Here is a 22,074-nt window from a genome sequence, read left to right as displayed (position 1 = left end):
CATACTGGTCAGTAACACTGGACACTGAACTGGACAGTAACAGTGATGGTGTCTGAGGATCTCAAGGTGACGAAACAATGTGACAAGGCGGTGGCTGAGGCCAGAAAGATGCTAGAGAAGGGTATAACCATCAAAACAAAGGAGGTGTTGATGTCCCTGTACAAGTTGTTGGTGAGGCCCCATCTGGAGTATTGTGTTCAGTTTTGGAGGCCGTATCTTGTTAAGGATGTAAAAAGAATTGAAGCAGTTCAGAGAAAAGCAACAAAATTGGTATGGTGTTTGCGTCTCAAATCGTGCGAGGATAGACTTGATGACCTGAACATGCATACCTGGAGGAAAAGGAGAAACAGGGTTGATATGATACAGACCTTTCAAATATTTGAAAGGTATTAATCTACAAACACACCTTTTCCAGAGATGGGAAGACATGAATTGAGGTTGCAGGGGGACTGAACCAGGGATAATGTCAGGAAGTATTTTTTCACAGAGGGGGTGGTAGAAACCTGGAATGCCCTCTCGTGGGAGGTGGTGGAGATGAAAACGGTAACAGAATGCAAAAATGCGTGGGATAAACACAAATGAATCCTGTTTAGAAGGAATGGATCCACAGAAGCTTAGCGGTGATTAAGTGGCAACACCAGTAATTGGGAAGCAAAGCCAGTGCTGGGCAGACTTCTATGGTCTGGGCAGACTTCTATGGCTGGACAGATTTGGATGGGCTGGAGTGGGACTTCAACAACTTCAGAAGTTTTAGAACAAGGACAGTGCCAGGCAGACTTCTAGTCATACCTTATGCTATGAGTTTATCTTGTTGGGCAGACTGGATGGACCATACAGGTCTTTATTTGCCATCATCTACTATGTTACTATGCTAAACCATCTTGCCCCACATACTCTATTCCCTACAGCTTGGCCCCCCAAACCTCTCCCTCTCTACCCACTCATCTCCCCAACAAACCTTCTCCTCACCAACACTCTCTCTGCTCAGCCTTCCTCCCCACCCCTACTGTTTTTCAAGTAAGCTCTTCCCCCAGTCTGTTAAACCCCTTCTCTGGAGCCTTGCTGCTAGCTGTTCTGTTTTTTTCTCGCACCACGCAGCTCTCAGGAACTTTGAGCCATACAGTGCCTGAACTCCTGCACTGTCTTGAGAGAAGATTATTGGAACTGAGGCACCACATGGCTCAAACTCACTGAGGCCCAGATGCATCAACCATACGTAAAAAAATTACAAACGTTAAAGTCCGAACCGAATTTAAAAAAATGAACAATGCTCAAAAAAAACAATTTGCACAAGTTCGGTGCGGATTTAAAAAGTACAATGTATCAATGCTGTTCGGTAATCGGCCCTTAAATCATGCGCAGAGCAGCCAAGCGTTATGCTGGCTGCTCTGAGCAATGCCAGAACCGTCAGAACAACAACAACAAAACCCCCACAAACACGTGGCTCCCCGCTCCCCGCTGCATCCCTGAAAAATAAACATACCTTAAAAAAGGATCGGGAGATAGTTGGAAACATGTTAGTTGAAAGAGAAGTTCTAATCTCTGTACAAGGATATAGTGTGGCTACTGTTATGTTTCTAATGGACAATAATAAAACAAATTTGAGAAAAAAAAAAAAGGATCGGGAGGGGGCAAAGGTGCTCTTCAGAAGCGTCCTGTATGGACGGCCTTGCCCCCCCCCCCAGATCGCCGCTGTTCCACGCTTCCGCCCTTCACTAAATTAAAAACTGAAAATAAAAAGTTAAACTTTAGCAGCGCCGGGCCCCCCGCCCTTCCTGTGTTCATCTTCTTCTTTTCCCAACACTGCTCCACCTCCCGCCATCCTCCGCCCCCCCGAGTTCGTCGCCGCCGTTCCCCCCTCCAAAGGACCCCCCTCCGCCTTACCGGCCGTGCAGCGCCTCTCACCTTTGTGTGAAGGCGCTGCACGAGATGAAACAACGGATTGTCGCTCCCTTCTACCTCCACCGATGTCTCTCTCCTTCTTCCTGTGCACGCCCTCCTCTGACGTAGGAAACTTACGTCAGAGGAAGGCGTGCACATGAGAGCTTTAAGGTGATAGAACCAAATAGCTGTTCCAGAAGCAGCGAAAACAGCAGGTCTCTAAAGAAGGTGTGTGTATTCAGGCCCGTGCCAAGGGTCTATGCCGCCCCCCCGCAGACGAACTGTTGGCGCCCCCCCGCAGAAGAACAGCTGGCGCGCGTGCGCCCCTCTCCCCCCCCCCCCCGTGAAGATGATCGCTGCGCGCCCTGGGGGCCTTTAAATCTTTTACTTGCAGTCGCAGCATCGTCTGTGAAAGCGGAGCGCTGCCGACGTCTCCCTTCCCTTCGCGCTCTTGGTTCCCTCAGTGTCCGCCTTCTTCTGACGGGACGGGAGACGGGAGACGTCGGCAGCGCTCCGTTTTCACAGACGCTGCTGCGACTGCAAGTAAAAGATTTAAAGGCCTCGGCGGCGCGGGGCGAGGGTAAGCACTGCGGCGGCGCCCTCCAGAGGTGGGCGCCCTCCTGCGGTGCTTACCCCGCTTACCGCATCGGCACGGCCTTGTGTGTATGTGAGAAGTATTGGGGGAAAGAGTGTCAGGGAGCCACCCTTGTCCCTGAGCTTTCAATGAAGATAATCGCCTACGTCCCTGTCTCTCCAGAATTAGTGAGGGCACACTCCATGCAATCAAGAGCTTTCACGGCAGGTTGACGTACAGCACACACATCAGCACTTACTCTCTGACCACATGCTCGGAGGCTCCCGTGCTAAGGAGAATTCTCAGCTTTTCTAAATTCAGGCTGTGCCATTCACCCCACCCCACATGAGTGGAAGGGGAATAATGAAGAAGAGAAAAAAGGGTCAAGATCACGAGGCAACTGTTACCAGCTCTCTATGAACCAGTGGCGTAGTAAGGGGGGGGGGGGGGGGGGGGGGGGGGGGGGGCGGTCCGCTCCGGGTGTCAGCTCAGGGGGGGGGGTGCTCCCTGCCAGCTCCCCCCCCTCGGCGCATCGACACCCCCCGACCAGCTCCCGCACCCTACCTTTAAAAAGAATATTGGAATCCGAGGCGAGGCGCAGCGCCTCGCGCCTGCCCTGCACGTAAAGAAATGTGGACCGTCGGGCCTTCCCTCGCTCTATCTGTCCCGCCCTCCGCGGACGCAACTTCCTATTTCCGCAAGGGCGGGACAGACAGAGCGAGAGAAGGCCCGACGGTCCGCATTTCTTTTACGTGCAGGGCAGGCGCGAGGGGCTGCGCCTCGGATTCCAACATTCTTTTTAAAGGTAGGGTGCGGGAGCTGGTGGGGGGGGGGTGTCGATGCGCCGAGGGGGGGGGGGGATGTCATCGTGCTGCACCCGGGGGGGGGGGGGGGGTGCAACGGCGAACCGCCCCGGGTGGCAGCCCCCCTGCTACGCCACTGCTATGAACAGACATTTCATGAATCTGTAGTTCCGACAAGCAAACCTATAATAATCTCTATTTAAATATGTTCTTACATGCCCATGATTGTCCATAGCATCCAAAGGATGGATTCATATTTTACTTACGAGATATTTCACAAGTGGGGATTTTACGAATATCAGCACAGAAGTGACTTGTGAACTGGATGCTCTCACATAAATTCTCAAGTGAAAATGCCAACATAACTCTACAGAGTTCAATGCATAAGTTTAACAGATGAGCATTGCTGCTATCTACATAATCTTTTGCCCCACCCCCTGGTCCACCTATACATGTCCAAAATAAATCATACATATGTGGCCAGCACCTGCTGGAAATCTCATAAGAGCTTCTGAATTTTGCCTCTTCTGTAGCTAATTGCCAAAAACGTGTTGACTGAGCTGGAGGACCGAGGACACTAGATAAGATTTGTAAATATTTGGCAGTGGAATTATTTTGACTGGTGCTGCAGTCTTTGATTCTTAGCAAACTGGATTATTGCAACATTGTCTACTTGGGGTTGCCAAAATACTTGCTGAAGAAAATCCAGACTATCCAGAATGTTGCAGGTCATTTAATTTTCTCGCTTAAGAAATCAAATAAAATTATGGATTATTTATTAAGCTTCATTGGCTTAATGTAGAGGCGAGGATCATTTTCAAATTAGGATGTCTTTTGTGGAAGATAACCCAGGGTATAGTACCACAATATATGATTTCTCTGATGCATTAGTCTCTTACAGGGTAATATTATGATACTCAATGGCAGCTCTTATTTATTTTCCAAGTCTCCGAGGTAACACTTCCAAGAAACTTTTATCAGGTCTATTTGCATATCAGGCGGCTAAATTCTAGGAATTTTTACCTAGTTATGGCCTGCTTAAAAAGAACCTTAAAACTTTACTTTTTAATAGATATGTGATCAACAAATAATTTTAGACAGTTGGAAATTTTAAGAATGACTTGATCTTCTTTCTTTGCCAAATTGTGACATCCTAGGCGAATTGTGTCCTATAGTCTTGCTGTAACCCGCTGTGAACTATTTAATACTAGTAAAAAAGGCCCGTTTCTGACACAAATGAAACGGGCGCTAGCAAGGTTTTCCTCGGAGTGTGTATGTTTGGGAGAGTGTATGTGAGAGTGACTGTGTGAGAGACAGAGTGAAAGTGTGAGTGTGTGTGTGTGAGAGAGAGAGTGAGTCTGGGTGTGAGTGTGTTTGTGAGAGAGTGTGTCTGTGAGAATGAGAGTGTGTGCAAGTGTGTATGTGAGACACAGTGTGAGAGAGAGTGTGTGTGTGTGTGCGTGCGAGAGAGTGTGTGTGAGTGACTGTGTGGCACATAGAGAGTGAATGTGATACAGTGTGAGACAGAGTGTGTGAGAGTGAGAGTCAGAAAGACATTGTATATGAGAGAGAGTGTGAGCCCTGCCCTCCCAATCCATGCCCATCTGTCCCCTGCCCCCTCCATTCATCCTTTTCCAGCAATTCCCCTCTCTCCCTGAGCCCTGCCCTCCCAATCCATGCCCATCCATGCTCCTCTGTCACCTGCCCCCTCCATTCATCCCTATCCAGCAATTCCCCTCTCTCCCTGAGCCCTGTCCTGCAATCCATATCCATCCATGCCCATCTGTCCCCTCCATTCATCCCTATGCAGCAATTCCCCTCTCTCCCTGAGCCCTGCCCTCCTAATCCATGCCCATCCATGCTCCTCTGTCACCTGCCCCCTCAATTCATCCCTATCCAGCAATTTCCCTCTCTCCCTGAGCCCTGCCCTGCAATCCATATTCATCCATGCCCATCTGTCCCCTCCATTCATCCCTATCCAGCAATTCCCCTCTCTCCCTGAGCCCTGCCATCCCAATCCATGCCCATCCATGCTCCTCGGTCCCCTGCCCCCTCCATTCATCCCTATCCAGCAATTTCCCTCTCTCCCTGAGCCCTGCCGTGCAATCCATATCCATCCATGCCCATCTGTCCCCTCCATTCATCCCTATCCAGCAATTCCCCTCTCTCCCTGAGGCCTGCCCTCCCAATCCATGCCCATCCATGCTCCTCTGTCCCCTGCCCCCTCCATTCATCCCTTTCCAGCAATTCCCCTCTCTCCCTGAGCCCTGCCCTGCAATCCATATCCATCCATGCTCCTCTTTCCCCTGCCCCCTCCATTCATCCTTTTCCAGCAATTCCCCTCTCTCCCTTCCATGACCCCCCCTTGCATCCATGCTCCTCTCTCTCCCATGTCCCAGCCTGGCCCGCCCTCTTCCCCCCCCCCCCTTCGCATCCATGCCTCCCCCCTTCGCATCCATGCTGTGGTTTCTCCCCTGCCCTCCCGCTCCCATTGTTCAACTTTACTGCCCACCCTCTTCTCTCCCCCCAACATCCCTTTTTTTTTTTTTTTTTAAATTTACCTCCGTGGCGGTTCCGGCAGCGCAGCGTCAGGGAAGGAGGCGGCGCTCCCGACGTCTAGCCTTCCCCTTCGCTGTGTTCCGCCTTCTTCTGACGTCATCCTTGACGTCAGAAGAAGGCGGAACACAGCGAAGGGAAGGCTAGAAACGTCGGGAGCGCCGCCTCCTTCCCTGACGCTGCCGGAACCGCCACCACGTAGGTAAATCCGTTTGTTTGGTTTTTTTTTCCGCCCTCGACGTCATGACGTTTGACACGAGGGCGGGGCAGAGACGGCTGGGTGGCTTCACACCATGAATCCACAAACCCTTCAGGGAGTGTTTGAGTGACTTCAGAACGTTGTCTTCATCAGAACGTTCACGGTGCGTTTTATTATATTAGATGGTATTAGCAGGCTATAAGTGACTTAACTGTAAATGTAACTTTAAGAGTACTCTCCACACAAGCCTACCTCAGCTCCACTGTTCCCTCCCAGCTGAGCGGAAGTCCCCATCTATAGTCCTGCTGGGGTGGGGTGGGGGCAATGCTGTTTCACTATCACATTTTCAATAGCAAGCTCAGATTTCAGGGAACCTGTCTGTCCCTAGGGATTGAAAACACAATACTGAAGCACTGCCCCCTGCTGGCAGCAAGCATGTTGGAGGACTCTCACTCAGCTTGGAGAGAACAGCGCTTACCTCTCATTGAAATCTGAACCTGTACCAGAAATTGTATGATAACTGAGTCAGACAATGGATGAAATCTCAGGAACCAAAGATGCATCAATATAACAGGAAGCAAGTGCAGAAACTGACCTCTCGTTCACTTCCAGTTTGACCCCGGTATCACCAGCACGAGATTTGCTGAGCATTTCCTGTTCATGAGTAAAAGAAGTGAGAAAAGAGAGAGCATGAGAGAAACAAAGAAACAGAAGAAGAATTTGGAAGAACAAGTACAAAGACCAGGGGACACTCAATGAATAATTACATGGAAATAAAAGGAAATATGTTTTCACTCAAAGAATAGTTGAACTCTGGAACTTTTGTAATTCTGTTACCTGGTAATGGCAACCGCCATTACGGCAAATTAAGCCACATTGAAACTGCAAATTGGTGGGAAAATGTGGGATACAAATGCTACAAAAAAAAACAACAACTAGCAGCTGGAGGATTAACAGTGGTTAGCATATCTAGGTTTAAAAAAGGGTTGAATGCCCTGGAGTGAAGGCTTTCTGGGGGGGAGATTACTAAGTTCTTAACTCAAATGTTGGGGACCCCTGTGATAGGATCCTGGGACCACTTTGTGCTGAATACGCAAGGGGCATTTCGTAGGCAAACTAAGACAGCTCGACTCCTGGTGGCCCAGAAAAGCATCTTACAATACTGGACTGTACCGGAGGCGCCAGCCTACTGGCACTGGACAAATCAAATACATTTGCTGGCTACTTGGGAGGCTAGGGGGTCCCCGAAGTGTTTAGCGCGTTTTACACAGATTTGGGGCCCTTATTTACAGACATTGAGTCCAAAAGGGCGAAGCTTGCTTCTGAATAAGGGGTAGGATGACATGGTCAGGAGCCCCAGAGAGCGTCCATACGATAAATATGGCTCCACTAGGGGAGAGGGGGGGGGTGCCCTAGGACTATCAGAGTCCAAGCCCTAGGACATGCGAGGGAGGGGAGAGGGGCAAGGAGGGGGGGGGGGGTGAAAAGGTGAAAGCAAAAATTGATGACGGACTCACTCACTGGCTTTTTGTTATGTATGTTATGATGTTGCTATGTTATTTAGGCCAGATGTGGAATATATCTAATTTTGATTGTCATCAAGAAAAATGTTGAAAACTAAAAAAAGGGTTGAACGTGTTCCTGGAGAAAAAGTCTATGTTATTGAGATGGACATGGGGGAAGCCTCTGCTTGCCCCAGGATTGGTAGCATGGAATGCTGCTACTATTTTGGTTCTGCCGGGTACTTGTGACCTGGATTAGCCATTGTTGGAAGCAGGATACTGGGCTAGATGGACCACTGGTCAGACCCAGTATGGCTATTCTTATCTTCTTATGTGATGGTGGTTAAAACATTCAAGAACCATAATGCAGTTCTTTTCTTCCCACCTTCCCTCCCTGAATCCCGAAGATTATTCAGAAGCTGGTCGGCCATGTGGCCAGTGCTGGGGATATACTGTGAGGCCAGCTGCAGGGCGTAGATTACAGCAGTAAGCAGTAGTCATTCGAGCTGTGAGTTTATAATAATAGCACATGCTTACTCTCTCAAATCCCCTTCTGTGTGGCACAGGTTTGGTCTCTCAGGGATTGATATTCAGCCAGCGATGCTCAGTGTTTTGTTGACCGCTGCCAGCATTATGGCTGGAAATTCAATGCCAGACCATGTCTGCGCCCTGGCATTGAATTTCCAGGTTTACGGAGCAAACTAAACTATAGCTGGTTAAGTGCGATATTCAGCACTGACTTTTATCTGGTCACCTTGGCCAGTGTTAAGGGGCGCTTTTAGTAAGGCGCACAGGCAGCTACGCACGTCCAACACTCATCAAATTGGAACTACCACCTGGCCCTGGGCGGTAATTCCATTTTTGACGCATGCCCAAAACACATGGCAGAAAATTTTTTTCCATTTTCTACTGCGTGGCGCTTACCCGGCGGTAATCGGCAGTTTGCACACTTGATGATTACCGCCTGGTTAGCACGCGAGACCTTAGTGCTAACTCAACGCGCGCTGGTTTTAATTTTCCCACACGTCCATTTGCAGCCACAAAAAAAAAAAAGGCCTTTTTCCCAGGTTCGCTGAAAACTGGACCTGCATGCGTCCAAAACATGCGCCTACGCCAGCGCAGGCAATTGTTTTCAGCGCGTCTTACTAAAAGGGCCCCTAAGTGCTGAATATCGGCATGTAACTAGCCAAGTGCTGACTCCACCCCTAAAATAACCCGTTTTGACTTAGGCGCTAATTGGACATTTTCAGCTGCACTAACCGGTTAAGTGCCGCTGATAATGAGTGGTTAGCCCCAAACAAGTGATCTGACCCGCCAGGGGCCATTTCTGGCCGGTTAAAACCCTTTAGTGTCCAAGTTTCCCATCAATCTGTTCCCATACGGCTTATTACGGGAACATTGGACACTAAAGGGTTAAATCGCTTTGAAATATTGACCCCCTCAGTGTTAAACGTCAGACCCCTTTACAATCTTCCAAATTACCTCTATCCTCAGGGCAGCAGTTTCTACTGCTGCGGAGGTTGCTGCCATCTCCTTGTCCACCAATTCTCCCAGCTCGTCCTGTCTGATATCCAAACCTTTGGGTCGCAGTTCCTGTAGGAAGGTCAGAGCAGCGAGGGTGTTTAATATCTCTGTTTAGTTGCACTGCTTTCTGCTTTAAGTTAATCTATTAATTAAGGGGTTCATTTTCAAAGGCATTTATCTTGACAGAACTGACTCAGTATTGGGGGGGGGGGGGGGGAGGGGGAGGGTACTTCCAGTGGTTACTGTAAGCAAAGACAATCATGGGGAGATTCTATACATAGAACCTTAAAAGCAAAAAGATCGGCTCTGAAGTGCCGACTAACCGTATTCTATAATTGGTCCCTAGATTTAGGAACAGTATATAGAATACATTTAGTTGCTATATCAGTGCATAAATCTACGCTCATCTATTTACACCAATGAAAACTTGGCGTAAATCCCTGCTTGTAGATTTAGGTGCACTGGGCCGTATTCTATAACTAGCAGTGCAAATTTCAGAACGGATATTTCCCTGCACATAACCACGCCTCTTTTTGCCTGCATGCGTTAGAAGCTCGGCGTACTTCATTACAAAATACACTTAGTGATTTGTGATCCTAAATTCTAATCAGTGCCAATTAGTGCTCATTATTGGTTGTGCTGTTATCAGAACTCATTAGCTTGTTAAATGCAATCGGTAATAGCATCGGTTCATCCGGGGGAGCTTCTAACTTCACCGGATCTCAAGGAAGCATACTTTCACATTTCCATTTGGCCTTCTCACAGATGATTTCTGTGAATTGCAGTCCTTGGGGAACGTTATCAATTTGTGGTCATGAAGTTTGCCCTTTCCACAGCACTGAGTGCTGCTTTTTTGCATAAGGATAGAATTTAAGTTCATCCTTACTTGGATGATTGACTGAACCATGCCTCTTCCTTTCAAGAGAATTTACAGGTGTCATCCAACAGAGTTACTCTTCTTCAATCCTTAGAATAGGCAATCAATTTTTCCAAGAGTCAGTTGTATCCAGCACGAAAATTGGAGTATCTAGGGGTGACATTCAACACAAGTCTAGGGAAGTCCTTTCTTCCCATTGCTTGCCAGTTGAATATTCAGAATCAAATAAAAAAAATCTTCTCTTCCTATCAATTCCCAGAGTTTGGGATTATGTACAAGTATTAGGCACAATGGCCTCTACCTTGGATATGTTCCCTTGGGCCAGATTTCACATGAAACTGATTTAGCTGTCTCTTCTCAGTCATTGGTCTCCAACATCTCAGGACTACAATCTTCTCCTCCCTTGGACCCTCCAAGCAAAGCTCAGCTTGAACCAGTGCATTCATCCACCAAATCATCAGAGGGGCCTTCCTCTGGTGATACAGGATTGGTTTGTAGTTATAATGGATGCCAGCTTATTGGGTTGGGGAGCTGATGGTCTCCTTCAGTTAGCAACGCCGCTGGTCTCTGATCAAAGCCTCATGATCGATCAATCAACCACAGTTCAGAGCAATTCGAAAAGCTCTCCTTAACTTTGCTACCTATCTTCAAGGAAAGCCAGTGAGAATTTTCTCAGACAAAAAGACAGCAGTTTCTTATATCAACAGGCAAGGAAGAAAGCGAATGATACATACCTGTAGCCGGTGTTCTCCGAGGACAGCAGGTTGATTGTTCTCACGACTGGGTTGATGTCCACGGCAGCCCCCACCAACCGGAACAAAACTTCGCGGGCGGTCCCGCACACGGGGCACGCCCACCGCGCATGCGCGGCTGTCTTCCCGCCCATGTGCGACCGTTCCCGCTCAGTTGAATGACAAGCAAAGGAATGAGTAAAACGCAACTCCAAAGGGTAGGAGGGAGGGTAGGTGAGAACAATCAGCCTGCTGTCCTCGGAGAACACCTGCTACAGGTATGTATCATTCGCTTTCTCCGAGGACAAGCAGGCTGCTTGTTCTCACGACTGGGGTATCCCTAGCTCTCAGGCTCACTCAAAACAAGAACCCAGGTCAATTGAACCTCGCAACAGCGAGGGCATAACAGAAATTGACCTACGAAGAACAACTAACTGAGAGTGCAGCCTGAACAGAATAAAATTGGGTCCTGGAGGGTGGAGTTGGATTCAAACCCCAAACAGATTCTGCAGCACTGACTGCCCGAACCGACTGTCGCGTCGGGTATCCTGCTGGAGGCAGTAATGTGATGTGAATGTGTGGATCGAAGACCATGTCGCAGCCTTGCAAATCTCTTCAATAGTGGCTGACTTCAAGTGGGCCACTGACGCTGCCATGGCTCTAACACTATGAGCCGTGACATGACCCTCAAGAGTCAGCCCAGCCTGGGCGTAAGTGAAGAAAATGCAATCTGCTAGCCAATTGGAGATGGTGCGTTTCCCGACAATGACCCCCTTCCTATTGCGGTCGAAAGAAATAAACAATTGGGCGGACTATCTGTGGGGCTGTGTCCGCTCCAGATAGAAGGCCAAAGCTCGCTTGCAGTCCAATGTGTGCAACTGACGTTCAACAGGGCGGGTATGCGGTCTGGGAAAGAATGTTGGCAAGACGATTGACTGGTTAAGATGGAACTCCGACACCACCTTTGGCAGGAACTTAGGGTGAGTGCGGAGTACTACTCTGTTATGATGAAATTTAGTATAAGGAGCATGAGCTACCAGGGCTTGAAGCTCACTGACTCTACGAGCTGAAGTAACGGCCACCAAAAAAATGACCTTCCAGGTCAAGTACTTCAGATGGCAAGAATTCAGTGGCTCAAAAGGAGGCTTCATCAGCTGGGTGAGGACGACGTTGAGATCCCATGACACTGTAGGAGGCTTGACAGGGGGCCTTGACAAAAGCAAGCCTCTCATGAATCGAATGACTAAAGGCTCTCCAGAGATGGCTTTACCCTCTACACGATAATGGTAAGCACTAATCGCACTAAGGTGATTCCTTACTGAGTTGGTCTTGAGACCAGACTCTGATAAGTGCAGAAGGTATTCAAGCAGGTTCTGTGCAGGACAAGAACGAGGTTCTGGGGCCTTGCTCTCACACCAAACGACAAACCTCCTCCACTTGAAAAAGTAACTCTTCTTAGTGGAATCCTTTCTAGAGGCAAGCAAGACACGGGAGACACCCTCAGACAGACCCAACGAAGCAAAATCTACGCCCTCAACATCCAGGCCGTGAGAGCCACAGACTGAAGGTTGGGGTGCAGAAGGGCTCCGTCGTTCTGCGATATGAGAGTCGGAAAACACTCCAATCTCCACGGTTCTTCGGAGGACAACTCCAGAAGTAGAGGGAACCAGATCTGACGGGGCCAAAAAGGCGCTATCAAAATCATGGTGCCGTGGTCTTGCTTGAGCTTCAGCAAGGTCTTCCCCACCAAAGGTATGGGAGGATTAGCATACAGGAGGCCGTTCCCCCAATGGAGGAGAAAGGCATCCGACGCCAGTCTGCCGTGTGCCTGTAGTCTGGAACAGAACAGAGGCAGCTTGTGGTTGGTCTGAGAGGCGAAAAGGTCCACCGAGGGGGTGCCCCACTCTCGGATGACCTTGCGTACCACTCTGGAATGGAGCGACCATTCGTGCGGTTGCATGACTCTGCTCAGCCTGTCGGCCAGACTGTTGTTTACACCTGCCAGGTATGTGGCTTGGAGAAGCATGCCAAACTGGCAAGCCCACCGCCACATCCTGACGGCTTCCTGACACAGGGGGCGAGATCCGGTGCCCCCCTGCTTGTTGATGTAATACATTGCAACCTGATTGTCTGTCCGAATTTGGATGATTTGGTAGGACAGCCGATCCCTGAAGGCCTTCAGTGCATTCCAGACCGCTCGGAGCTCCAGGAGGTTGATCTGAAGATCTTGTTCCCTGGGGGGACCACACCCCCTGGGTGTGGAGCCCATCGACATGAGCTCCCCACTCCAGGCGAGATGCATCCGTCATCAGCACCTTCGTGGGCTGCGGAATTTGGAATGGACGCCCCAGGGTCAAATTGGTCTGAATTGTCCACCAGTGCAGCGAATTGCGGCAACTGACGGACAGGCGGATGACATCTTCTAGATTCCCGGTGGCTTGACACCACTGGGAAGCTAGGGTCCATTGAGCAGATCTCACGTGAAGACGAGCCATTGGAGTCACATGGACCGTAGAGGCCATATGGCCCAGGAGTCTCAACATCTGCTGAGCTGTGATCTGCTGAGACGCTCTGGTCTGGGAAGCGAGGGACAGGAGATTCAAGAAAGGCCTGAGCCGTCTGAGAATTCAGCAGAGCTCCTATGAATTCCAGAGATTGGACTGGCTGGAGATGGGACTTCGGGTAATTTATCACAAACCCTAGCAGCTCCAGAAGTTGAATAGTGCACTGCATGGACCGAAGAGCTCCTGCCTCTGAGGTGCTCTTCACCAGCCAATCGTCGAGATATGGGAACACGTGCACCCCCAGCTTGCGTAGGTACGCCGCAAACACCACGAGACACTTCGTGAACACCCGTGGTGCAGAGGCGAGCCCAAAGGGCAGCACACAATACTGAAAGTGACGTGTCCCCAGACGGAATCGGAGATAGTCTGTGGGCTGGCAATATCGGGATGTGAGTATAAGCATCCTTTAAATCCAGGGAACAAAGCCAATCGTCTTTCTGAATCATGGGGAGAAGGGTGCCCAAGGAAAGCATCCTGAACTTTTCTCGCACCAGATACCTGTTCAGGCCTCTCAGGTCTAGGATGGGGTGCATCCCCCCTGTTTTCTTTTCCACAAGGAAGTACCTGGAATAGAATCCCTGCCCTTCCTGCCCGGGTGGCACGGGCTCGACCGCATTGGCGCTGAGAAGGGCGGAGAGTTCCTCTGCAAGTACCTGCTTGTGATGGGAGCTGAAGGATTGGGCTCCCGGTGGGCAATTTGGTGGAGTGGAGACCAAATTCAGGCTGTATCCGCACCGCACTATTTGGAGAACCCACTGGTCGGAGGTTATAAGAGGCCACCTTTGGTGAAAAACTTTCAACCTCCCCCCGACCGGCAGGTCGTCCGGCACAGATACTTTGATGGTGGCTATGTTCCCATGGATCCAGTCAAAAGCCCGTCCCCTGCTTTTGCTGTGGAGGTGCAGGGGGCTACTTAGGCGCATGCTGTTGACGGGAACGAGCGCGCTGGGACTGTCCCTGTGCCTGAGGAGGCCTTCGGGCCGGCTGAGTGTACCTAAGCTTGCTGTAGGCGTAGGGTGCAGCCTGCCGGGCCCGGGAAAAACGTCCACCTGCAGAGGTGGATGCTGAAGGCGCCCGGTGGGAGAGCTTGTCGAGAGCGGTTTCCCGCTGGTGTAGTTGGTCCACCAACTGCTCGACCTTCTCGCCGAAAATGTTATCCCCCCGGCAAGGGACATCCGCCAGCCGCTGCTGGCTGCGGTTGTCCAGGTCAGAGGCACGCAGCCAGGAGAGTCTGCGCATCACTATACCTTGGGCCGCAGCTCGAGATGCCACATCACAGGTGTCATAGATACCCCTGGACAGGAACTTTCTGCATGCCTTTAGCTGCCTGACCACCTCCTAAAAAGGCCTGGACTGCTCCGGAGGGAGCTTGTCGACCAGGTCCGCCAGTTGCCGCACATTATTCCGCATGTGGATGCTCGTGTAGAGCTGGTATGATTGGATGCGGGTCATGAGCATGGAAGATTGGTAGGCCTTCCTCCCAAACGAGTCCAGAGTGCGAGACTCCCGCCCAGGGGGCGCCGAGGCGGTATCCCTCGAACTCTGTGCCCTCTTGAGAGCAGAGTCCACGACCGCCGAGTCATGAGGCAATTGAGGCTGCATCAACTCTGGGTCTGAGTGGATCCTGTATTGGGACTCCGCTTTCTTGGGGATGGTGGGATTAGATAGTGGCTTCAACCAGTTCCGAAGCAGTGTCTCCTTAAGGACATTGTGCAATGGCACCGTGGAAGACTCTCTAGGTGGGGATGGATAGTCGAGGACTTTGAGCATCTCTGCCCTCGGCTCATCCACAGTAACCACGGGGAAGGGAATGCTGATGGACATATCCCTGACAAAAGAGGCAAAGGAGAGGCTCTCAGGAGGCGAGAGCTTCCTCTCCGGTGAAGGAGTGGGGTCGGAGGGAAGGCCCACAGACTCCTCTGAGGAGAAATATCTGGGGTCCTCCTCCTCCCCCCCACGAGGCCTCCTCCTCGGTGTCGGACATGAGCTCTCTCAGCTCAGACCTCAACTGGGCCTGTCTCGACTGCGAGGAACCACGTCCTCGATGATGGCGTCGAGCGTTGGACTTCCGCGCCGGCGGGGACGAAGCTCCCTCCATCGACGTCGACTCCACCTGCGTGGCGGTCGACACTGGTGCCGCAAGCGGCGTCTGAGGCCTCAGCATCGGGCCAGAGCCCACCGGCGCCTCCATCAACGGCGCTGGGGGCGCAAGCACCCCTGGTGCCGGCAGAGCCTGGCGCATCAGCCCGATGGCTCGGAGGCACTCGTCAAGGCCCGCTGTCGGGAAAGGCAGGGGGGCCGGTGTGGGTGCCGGAAGCTGCTCGGGTCCAGGAGACGGTACCGAGATACCCGCGGACCCACGCAGCGACACCTCTTCGACCGAGGGGGAATGCTCCTCCCGGCACTGCCGCTTCCTGGGTGTCGAGTCGTCTCTTGATGTCCCAGAGCTGCCAGTCCCGTGCGCCGTGGGCGACCGATGACGGTGCTTCTTGGCTTTCTTGCGATGTCCGTCATCGGCGCTCCGCAGAAGAGACGAGGAGGAGGTGGAGCCCCCCCGGCCTCGAGGTATCGGATCAGACAGGGTTCGGTCCCGACGGCCCTGAGCAGCGGGAGTGGCCGGGGCAGGCCGGTGGGCCAAAGGTACCTGTGCTCCTGGGGTCGGTGCCGACGTCATCGACATCGGTACCGGCACCAAAGACCCGGCCGTCGACACCGATGCCGCCGAGGTCGACGTCGAAGGGCTGGCGCAAGTTCCAAAAAGACGATCCTGCAGAACTTGCCTCGCCACCTGTGTCCGCTTCCTTAAGCCGAGACACAAGGTGACGTCTTGGAATTATGCTCCGGGCCGAGGCACTGGAGGCACCAAGCGCGAGTATTGGTCTGTGAGATCTGCCGGCCGCACCGACCACACTTCTTGAATCCGCTCGGGACCTTCGAGGACATCGACGGAAAAATTGCATCGGCGAAGTCAAAATCGTCGACGGTGGCTGTGAAAAGCACACTCGAAAAAGAATCGACCGCGGCCGCGACGACGCGCCCTCGCGACTATGAACGACAAGGAAAACTCTTTTTCGCTTTTTTTTTTTTAAAGAAAAATAAACGCGAACGCGTACAGAACAAAGAAAAAAAACCGCGGGCTAGGCCGCAATCCGGTTTCCGGGGCTGACTAAGAGAGAGACGAGAACACGTCTCTCTCCAGCGCGGAACGGAAAAAAAACTGAGCGGGAATGGTCGTGCACGGGCGGGAAAACGGCCGCGCATGAGCGGTGGGCATGCCCTGCGTGCGGGACCGCCCGCGAAGTTTTCTTCCGGTTGGTGGGGGCTGCCGTGGACGTCAACCCAGTCTTGAGAACAAGCAGCCTGCTTGTCCTCGGAGAACAAAGAGGGCTCACCTTGCCAGAGAAGCAAAGATTCTTTTTGGCTGGGTAGAAAGCCACATTCCCTCTCATTTCTATGTCTCATAGAACGCTCAACACTCAGGAAGATTATCTCAGCAGAGGTTCTCTGAATCCGGGAGAGTGGAAAGTGTCAATGCCAGCCTTTTGTCTGATCACCTCACATTGTGGAATTCTGGACATAGATCTGATGGCATCCAGTAAGAATGTTCAAGTTCCCAGATTATCAGCCATTGGAAGGATCCCAATTGGGAGGGACTGGATGCTCTTCTTTAACAGTGACTTACACCCAAATTACTATATGTTTTCCCTCCTTGACCAATGATAGATAGAATCTTTTCCACATTGCTTGACATCCAAGGAAAGTGATCCTTCTGGCTCCAGACTGGTCAAGGCTTCCTTGGAATGCAGTTGTGATGCAACTACAGATTGCTCCTCCCTTGTGTCTGCCTCGATACAACGGCCTTCTGGTCCAGGGCCCAATTCCAATGGACAACTAATGCTCAGATACGGAGGAACCTTTGAATTCTGGTGTTCAGGTAGAAATCTTATCCAAAGCATCACTGCTGCACTTTCTAGCCTTCCTTCAAGAAGGACTTAACAAAGGTCTCTCTCTTAATTCACCTAAGGTTCAAGTACGGCTCCAGCTTGTTTTCATGGTTGTATTCAGCGAGCATCATTGGCAGAGCATCCAGATATGGAGAGTTTCTTAAAGAGTGTTAATCACCTTAGACCTCCATCAAGACCAGGGGTTCTCAACCCAATCCTCAGGACATACCAACCCAGTCTGGTTTTCAAGATACTTATAATGAATATGCATGAGATAAATTTGCATGCAGTGCCTCCATTGTATGCATATCTCTCTCATGCATATTCATTGTGAGTATCCCAAAAACCTGTCTGCGTGTGTGCCAAGGACTGAGTTCAGAATCCCTGAGCTAGACTAATCTGTCCTGAATGAAGCCTTAAACTCATTCTAAAGCAGCCCCTTCAAAAAGCAACTCTGAAAACTGTTTTCTTAGTGGATATGTCTTCGGCCAGAAAGATTTGGGAGCTTCAAGCTTTACCTTGCAGGATCCCTTTCTACATTTTACTGAGGCAGGGGTGACTATTCGTGTGTTGCCTTCCTTTCTACCTAAGGTAGTTTCTGCTTTTCAAGTTAAATCAATCCCTCCATTTGCCCTCTTTTTGTAAGGAGAATTGCGGCTCAGAAGTTTCTTAATTGTGTCTCCCTGATGTCAAAACTCCTGCTCTGATGCACAAAGCTCAAGTGGGGTTTGTGTAAGGGAGAACTGTAGCAAAAAAATGTGTAAGATCCTGATATCCTTGCCAAGAGAAGGGAGTTCCTTCTCTCTTGATAAACTTCAATGCTGAGAAAGCATTTCATTGAGTTCAAAGGGTATTTTATATGTGACTTTTGATATGGCTTTCATGGGCGCTTTGTTTCAGCAATTAGAGCCCTTTATTCCTCTCCTTGTGCTAAGATGTGTAGGTAATGGTTGGGATTCGGACATAGGCGTAGTTTGACTGTTTCATTTGGGGGGGGCAAAGAATGGGTGGAGCATATTAGCATATCATTTGCATATATACATATGCAAATGATTATGCTAATATGGAGGAAGGAATTGAAATTTACAGGCAAAATATCACAGATGCACATTTCAAAAGCTGACACATTTCAATTAATAAATTATGAATAAAATACTTTTATTTACCTTTGTTGTCTGATCATTTAGTTTTTCTATTCGCTTTGATCCCAGTGTCTTCTGTTTTATGCAGTGTCTTCTTTCCAGTAGGCTTCCCTCTGCTCCCCACCCTCCCAGTCCCATCCATCTCTTGCTCCTTCCCTCTGCTCCCCACCCCTCCCAGTCCCATCCATCTTCTGTTCCTTCCCTCTGCTCACCATCCCTCCATCCCATCCATCTTCTGCTCCTTCCCTCTGCTGTGCCTGACCTCTCCCAATCCCATCCATCTCCTGGTCCATCCCTCTGCTCCCCACCCTTCCCAGTCCCATCCATCTTCTGTTCCTTCCCTCTGCTCACCATCCCTCCGTCCCATCCATCTTCTGCTCCTTCCCTCTGCTGTGCCTGACCTCTCCCAATCCCATCCATCTCCTGGTCCATCCCTCTGCTCCCCACCCCTCCCAGTCCCATCCATCTCTTGCTCCTTCCCTCTGCTCCCCACCCCTCCCAGTACCATCCATCTTCCCTCTGCTCCCCACCCACCCCCCCGCGAGGTCCAAGATGGTGACTCCGTTTACCCCCTCTCTTCCTCCCTCCCTCCGGCGCAGGCAACAGTCTTCAGCTTTTTCAGCGTTTCTGGCAGCGGTAGCGATGTACACGCTGCCTTCGGTCTGCCCCGGAAGCCTTCTCTTCAAGTTCCTGTTCCCACCTATGCGGGAACAGGAACTTGAAGAGAAGGCTTTGGGGAAGAGCCGAAGGCAGCGTGTACATCGCTACCGCTGCCAGGAACGCTGAAAAAGACTGCTGCCTGCGCCGGAGGGAGGGAGGAAGAGAGAGGGGTAGACGGACACGCTCCTCTCCATCCGCTTGGCTTCCCTGCCCTCTCTGTCTGCGTCCCGCCTTCCTCTGGAAGGCGGGACGCAGACAGAGAGGGCAGGGAAGCCAAGCGGATGGAGAGGAGCGCGTGCCTGCATGTGTTTTTTTTTTTAAACTAATGGCGCGGCGGCGCCTCGTCGTCGTCTCGCCCCCCCCCCCCCCCCCCCAGTCTACGTCTATGGATTCGGATATCATACCAATTCACAGGGGTACGAGACAAGGCTGTTCTTTATGGCCTTTACCACCTCTGTAAGGCTGGAGATTTTGGGACAGTCCTGGATTTCTGTTCAGCCCATGCCAGTGCATTACGGGACTTGCAACACTGATTTCAATGGAAAGGATCAGACACTAAAAATCTCACACCGCTTTGGGACGCAAATTCAAAAACCAGACTGGCCAAACAGTCTTCAGCCTGAAACTGGGTAACTTGGCATCTTTGCTTATCTGAGAGGATTACATGTCATCCTACCCTGTTTAGCATAACAGCATCATATTTCCAGGTACGAGTTTTAGAATCTTACCTCTCCAATGGCTGCCATTCTGCTAAGACAGTCTCGAAGAGCCGTAAATTCTAATCTTACGAGGGATGCCTCAGTCTTCAGGAAGGAGAGGCAGGAGAGCGCTTCGGCCCCACACTGCTTACAGGTCTCGAACAACACTACGAAGCAAAAAACACAAAGTTAAAAACATATCAGCTTGTGCAGTACCAGCAGCGACATCACACCGTGTGTGGACTCAAATGCATGAGCTTCTTTCTTTGTCTCTAAAATAGACAATCTACGAACAGTTTCCCTCTGTTGTGAATACATCATATGGCACTTCTATTTCCAATCTACTGGGCTCTTGGCACTCTTTTGAACCCCCTGTTGTCCTCTTGATCCTATACCCTCGAACTGGTTAAAGATGCCTTCTTTGGGGCTGTTACCTTGTCTCTGTTCTCTAGTGGTAAACAGTCTTAAAGAGGGCATTGCTCCCATGGCCTTGAAGGAGGCCCTGATTAGACCAATCCTAAAGAAAAGCACACTTGATTCCTTCTTTAAAAAGAATTATCGTCCAGTCTCAAATCTCCCATTTAAGGCTAAGATAGTAGACACAATTGTATTTTCACAGTTTCAATCTTTTTCAGAATCCATTAATGCACTTTGTCCGTGACAGTCTGGTTTCAGGCAGGATTACAGTACAGGACCAGTTGTAACTGCTCTTCTCAGTGAACTACATTCATGATTAGAAACAGGGCAAGATTGCACTGGTCATTTCTCTAGACTTGTCCGCAGCGTTCGATCTAATTGACCACAATTTACTCTTACAGCGTTTGCACTCAATGGGTATTTCTGGAACGGTTCACAATTGGCTTTCTTCTTTCTTGGACGATCGTTCTTTTAGAGTATTACAATGTGGCTCCATTTCAAAATTTCACTCCACTTCATGTGGAGTTCCCAAAGGCTCAGTTCTATCACCTCTCTTGTTTAATTTATTTGTGAGTCCATTGGCACTACTTATTCAGTCACTTGGAATTAGCTCATATTCTTACCCTGATGATTTCCTGCTTATTCATTATACAGATCCGTCAGCCATTGACTTAAAACCGATTCAGAACTGTCTCCAAGAGGTAGCTAGTTGGCTCACTGAACATCACTTGGTACTAAATCCACATAAGACGACATACTCACGGATAACAGGTCACAGCCCAATTCCCTCACTAATTCCGATATTGTTCGACAGACAAGTTACTCCCGTACCTTTAAACATTTAGAGTTGACCGTCAAGTCTGCCCTTTCCTTTAGTAAACAGATCTCAGGTGTGGTGAAGAAATCATTCTGTTTTCTACGACAGTTTTCTTCGGTTAGAAACTCACTAGATCAAAACTCATTATGTACTTTATCATATGCATATGTCACTACATGTTACAATTACTGCAATATTACATAGTAACATAGTAGATGACGGCAGAAAAATATCTGCATGGTCCATCTAGTCTGCCCAAGATAAACTCATATCTTGAATTTGTACCTGTCTTTTTCAGGGCACAGACCGTATAAGTCTGCCCAGCAGTATTTCCCGCCTCCCAACCACCAGTCCTGTCTCCCATCACCGGCTCTGGTACAGACCGTATAAGTCTGCCCTCCCCTATCCTAGCCTCCCAACCACCAACCCCTCTTCCCCCCACCTGCTCCGCCACCCAATTTCAGCTAAGCTTCTGAGGATCCATTCCTGCTGCACAGGATTCCTTTATGCATATCCCACACATGTTTGAATTCCGTTACCGTTTTCATCTCCACCACCTCCCGCGGGAGGGCATTCCAAGCATCCACCACCCTCTCCGTGAAAAAATACTTCCTGACATCTTTTTTGAGTCTGCCCCCCTTCAATCTCATTTCATGTCCTCTCGTTCTACCACCTTCCCATCTCCGGAAAAGATTTTTTTGCGGATTAATACCTTTCAAGTATTTGAACGTCTGTATCATATCACCCCTGTTCCTCCTTTCCTCCAGGGTATACATGTTCAGGTCAGCAAGTCTTTGGTCATACGTCTTGGAACGCAAATCCCATACCATTCTCGTAGCTTTTCTTTGCACCGCTTCCATTTTTTTAACATCCTTCGCAAGGTACAGCCTCCAAAACTGAACACAATACTCCAGGTGGGGCCTCACCAACGACTTGTACAGGGGCATCAACACTTCCTTTCTTCTGCTGATCACACCTCTCTCTATACAGCCTAGCAACCTTCTCGCTACGGCCGTCGCCTTCAGATCCTCGGATACTATCACCCCAAGATCCCTCTCCCCCTCAGTACCTCTCAGACTCTCCCTGCCTAACACATACGTCTCTCGTGGGTTTCTACTCCCTAAATGCATCACTTTGCATTTCTTCACATTGAAAATTGCCAAACCTCAGACCATTCTTCTAGCT

The 22,074-nt window shown here is 50.1% G+C and overlaps 1 protein-coding gene across 2 annotated transcripts in view; it reads right to left on the bottom strand.

Annotated features, from left to right (window-relative positions):
• Positions 1-22,074, bottom strand: part of HIP1 (huntingtin interacting protein 1) — a 320,025-nt gene that overhangs the window by 44,726 nt on the left and 253,225 nt on the right. Inside the window, exons 22-25 of one of the 2 annotated variants that reach the window (XM_030222554.1) lie at positions 19,686-19,822; positions 8,998-9,108; positions 6,609-6,667; positions 2,715-2,777 (exon numbers count right to left, since the gene is read on the bottom strand). In XM_030222554.1, coding sequence (XP_030078414.1) covers positions 2,715-2,777; positions 6,609-6,667; positions 8,998-9,108; positions 19,686-19,822 — 370 coding nt within the window. The remainder of the gene's footprint in view (positions 1-2,714; positions 2,778-6,608; positions 6,668-8,997; positions 9,109-19,685; positions 19,823-22,074) is intronic. The other variant, XM_030222555.1, reaches the window with a different exon arrangement.

Source organism: Microcaecilia unicolor, chromosome 13 (genome assembly GCF_901765095.1).
Source record: "Microcaecilia unicolor chromosome 13, aMicUni1.1, whole genome shotgun sequence".
Taxonomy (NCBI): Eukaryota; Metazoa; Chordata; class Amphibia; order Gymnophiona; family Siphonopidae; genus Microcaecilia; species Microcaecilia unicolor.
The sequence above is the reverse complement of the archived record's forward strand: the minus strand, read 5'-3'. Positions and strand labels throughout refer to the sequence as shown.